The sequence below is a fragment of the Vigna unguiculata genome, unplaced genomic scaffold (assembly GCF_037176805.1).
Source record: "Vigna unguiculata cultivar grain cowpea cultivar isolate G323 ecotype 2 unplaced genomic scaffold, ASM3717680v1 ptg000454l, whole genome shotgun sequence".
In the NCBI taxonomy this organism is placed as follows: domain Eukaryota; kingdom Viridiplantae; phylum Streptophyta; class Magnoliopsida; order Fabales; family Fabaceae; genus Vigna; species Vigna unguiculata.
In genome coordinates, this window is record NW_028197089.1 from 1 (window position 1) to 4273 (window position 4273).

Genomic DNA, 4273 nt, shown 5'->3' on the forward strand with positions numbered 1-4273 from the left:
CTATTCGATATGGTTTCATTCCACCAGTCCCCTAACATAGATAGCACTGGGTCAAAGGGCTTCACTTCGGAACCTTTTCTTGCTTTCCTTCCGTGGGCATGAAATGAACCCTGAGGTTACTCTGTCCCTGGCATCCCTTTCTGCCCCCCAACTTTATTCACTTCGCGGTAAACGGAGACTTTCCAATAGCCAGCAGGTCAAAGCCTTTTTTGGGGTGGGGTCCAAGGGTGCCGCCCCCTACTACCCAATTCCTGTCTTCGGAACTACGGGGATAGGTGACTTTCTGCGATGGCCCTCCACCTCGTTGGGAAAAGTGAAAGGAAATAACAAGCCCTAAACTAAAAACCAACTAGCAGCTTATCAACCACCGAAGACAGACTCATGTTGGCGATGCCATGGTCAAGTAAGAGAACGACCCATTCATCCAAAGTAGTCTTTTAGTATAGAACAGAGGCATTCTGAGCCGACTACATGCGCATCTAGTGCAGTGGCTTGGAAGCAAGCTACCTTGACCATCTTCCGAACTTATCCAGAATTGACTGATCAAACGCAGTAGGGGCGGACTGCTCTACATTCAGCCACGCCACAGTGACCCCCGAAGCGATCTTCTGATAGTTGCGGGACGAAATCCGGCAGCCAATTGCTGGCTCTGAATAACCAGCCCGGTAATAAGTTCAATTCTTCCATAACATAACGGGGCGGGGTTGCGCGCGAGCCGAGTGACGGAGGTGCACAAGAGTACTTCGCGCCACAACCATCTCTTTTTTATAAGTTCTACGGACCGATGCCTGCTGCTTCATCCGGGAGAAAAGAATCATAGATATGCCGGTCATTAGAAGGAAGAACCGCCATAAAAAGATTCCTCGTGTATCATCTGTAGCAAAACTATGAACGGAAGCTAGCAATCCGGACCGTATTGAAAAGGTTCCTGAGACACAGCATGGAAGAGTCACAATATTCAGAAACGAGATCCAAGAATGAAGAAGGGGTATAATTACGGAATGAATACGAGCTGTGGCTAATACCCAAGGCATAAAAGAAGCATTTTCTACGGGATCCCGAAACCACCAGCCACCCCGACCTAATTCATGATGAGCCCACCAACTTCCTGGCATGATGCCCACGGTTAAAAACCACCGACATGTCAAGATCCAAATTCGAATCTGTTCCTGGTCCTGGTCAGATACCACTGTGTTCGCGCCGGCGCTCCAACAAAGAGGCGAAGTAGTGGTATCTTTCTGTTCATTACGAACGACACGCTTCGCCTGCTCCCCCCCCGTGTCCACTAGCGCTCCTGTCCAGAGCGAAGAGAAGGCGAAAAAGCGCCGCCAAAGCAGCATGAGCAGGCTTCTATTGCTACGCAACAAGAGAGCTGGATAGCATTTTGCGACCACATGTTTGAATTTTTTGGTAAAAAGCTCGCTTGTTATACGGGATCCGACGCATCCAGCAGAGCGAAGCAGCGTTCCCTTCTTTTCGGCGGCATCCTTCCGCATTGGCGGCGAGTGGAGTGCCACAATCCCATTCATCATTTTTGATCTACATAATCCAAATCCCATAGCACTGGCGACGTCTCCGGCATAAATGCAAGGAGGATGTATAGCTGATATAGGATCTTGTGGAACAGGATTTGATTCTGCAAGCGGTTCGGTACGAACGAAGAAATTTCGAACAAAAGGATCGGAACTCGCTGATAGGAAAGGAGAGAAAAACAAAGCAATGCCAAGAGCTCCGTCAATCCGCTGTTCATCGATAGACGAAGCTCTCTCTTTATCATCTCGTGCCAGATGCAACAAAGGATGAGTCCTTCTTTTTCCTTCTCGCGAACCACGGGAGCGCCTAGCACCCAGAGGAGCTAAGCTAATTTTCCTTTCAGGGTAAAGCGGCGCATAAAAAAGGGCTGGCCCGTCAAACGTCCGGTTCCTTCGCGAACGAAGTTCAGAATCAACAAGGGTTCGTAGAACGAAGGGAGTGTACAACTGGGGCGCAGCCCCACTTTTTTGTTCGTAACGAGGGAGAGATAGAATGGAGTTCTTCACGAAGTTCGAGACAAAGTAATACAAAACTTCTCTATGGCCTCCTCGTTTTGAGACATTATGGCTTTGGGGTCGACCCCGGTAACAAAGAAGGAATCCATAAAAACGTGGGATCCGACACCATGATAAAATACTACCCTCATGATTAGACCATGTCCCTGAGATTTGATAAAAGAAAGGTGCATTAGCGGTTAATACGTTGTAATTGGATAAGTTATTAGGAATATGACGGAACGAAAGACCAAGGAAAGAAAGAAGAATGCACCAAAATGCAGGTGCTGCACCAAACGCTGGTGGTTGTTTCTTGTTGTAAGTGAATGCAACGAAAAGACCCGGAAATAACGATAAATGAAAGAATTCATAAATTATTGACATTTCGTGCTGTGCTCATTTCAAAATTTCTGCTTTGTCCCATCATCCGGTAACCACAGGACAGGATGATCCACAAGAAAGGTGGCAGGATTCGAACCTATGGCCGGCCCGCCCCTGACCTGCTGGGTTGGGTGGCCGGGTTAGCACCCCTCGTCGCCCCTGTACCCGAAACAGATGCGCTGCGCTACCCAGCGCGTAACCTTGTCTCCCCTACTCCTCTTCTGGTTATGCCATTACCAATCGCGGGTAACCCCCGGGCCGCCCCTGACCTAATAAGATAAGAACGATTATCCTTATTACCAAACAGCGATAGTTTCACGATCCCGACCAGCAACTTGTTGGGAGTAGGGGCATCCAAGCTTGCCCAACCTAGACATTGTAACTGAAAGTCCTGCCTACTTGTAGGCTTAGGGTAGTCCTCGAAAACCTTCTTCTTTTACTGGCTTGGGAAAGACCCGTAGGCTATGGATCCCACTAATGGAATGGGACTATAACCATACTTCCATGGTCTAGGTTCAAGGACAATCAAGATGGAGGCTTGGAGTATCTAAGGCTTCATGGACCCCATTTTTAGGGCTTTGAAGGACGGACTCGCTAGTGTCCCAAGGATTGACCGGTGACACTACTAACTGAATTGCCCTAATATATGTTTTTTTCCACAGGACTGAATCCATAGAAACCTTGGCTTAGTGCCATTACTGTAAGCGGCGGATGATTGGTATGCAGGATCGGTTGCAACGGTTTCACATGAATGTGAATCAAGAGATTGGCTTGAATTGAAAGGCTTTCCAACTAGCCATTGTACCTGAGATTGCGATAAGTCCTTCTTCTTTTGAGCTTGTTCTTGGTCCCGAGGGAAATGGGGGTGACAAAGAGCAGCTTGCTTCTCCAATTGGATCATTGCTCGACTCGATGGGTAACTTCTAGTGGTTTGCCGGGGAAGCTCTTGTTTTTCTTTCAGGAGTTGGTTGGTGGCATGGACACCTAGCCTTTTCTTATTTTTAGTATTTGTTTGCTGGCACAGGTAGTAGATTCATTCTCCACTCCAGCAGTAGCAGATGTAGAATCTGAAAGGTGGGATTCCCGGTTGATTGGATGCTTCCGTTAGAGCTTCTTCCCCTCCTGTCATTTAAGGGCACCTAGCTTACAATCACTAGTGAAAGAGTGCCAATTGACCCAACTAGCGAATCTGTTTACAACCATTCCATCTTTTTCATTTCCGTGAATACCGCTCGAAAGCAGTCATTTTTCGGCTTGATAGCACTAGCACGATCCATCCATCTCCCTCCGGAGAGTGAGTAAGAGGTGGAAGGACTGTCGATAGCAGGTAGGGTAAACGGATATGGATGATAGTTGGGATCCCAGGTAGGAGAGCCAGCCATACATAGAAGACAAGGAAATCCCCTCTCTTCCTCCTTCCGTACCTCTTATGGACAAACCCTTCTTTGTACCTTCCTTTCAATCCAACGAAGGAATGCCGGAATACCATGAATCAGACTAAGGGAAGATCGATCACACCCTCAAAACCAATAACCATCGCTTACTGCCCTTTCACTTTGAAGTCTTATCCGGGTTCTTCCCTGTCCAGAGCCAAGCATCAAAGGAAGGATATCACCCTACGGTCTTGCTAGTTCTTCTTCAGCAGGTAAGTGAGCGGGCGGTGCAGCCTTAATCCTTAAGCCCTTGCTTGCTCCTTCAGCCTTGGAGCACCGCTTAATTGATGATAATGCCACCACCTTGCAACTAAGAGATGGGTAAAGTCATTATGTGAAGAGAGAGGGCTACTCTACTACGGAGTCTCTCACCCAAGAGTGGCATTAGTTACCCCAAAGGAAGTTGCTGAAGTCCCTACTTCAGTTCTTAGG

At 47.9% G+C, this 4273-nt stretch overlaps 1 protein-coding gene across 1 annotated transcript; it reads left to right on the plus strand.

The window, feature by feature from the left end:
- The first annotated feature begins 1584 nt into the window (after nt 1-1584).
- LOC146873533 (uncharacterized) lies at nt 1585-1803 on the plus strand. The gene has a single exon (XM_085669677.1). The coding sequence runs from the start codon at nt 1585-1587 to the stop codon at nt 1801-1803; it is 219 nt and encodes a 72-aa protein (XP_085525803.1).
- Nucleotides 1804-4273: the final 2470 nt, after the last annotated feature.

Bases quoted from the DNA above. Each gene is read 5' to 3' on its own strand.
- LOC146873533 (XM_085669677.1), top strand. From the start codon at position 1,585: ATGCAAGGAGGATGTATAGCTGATATAGGATCTTGTGGAACAGGATTT.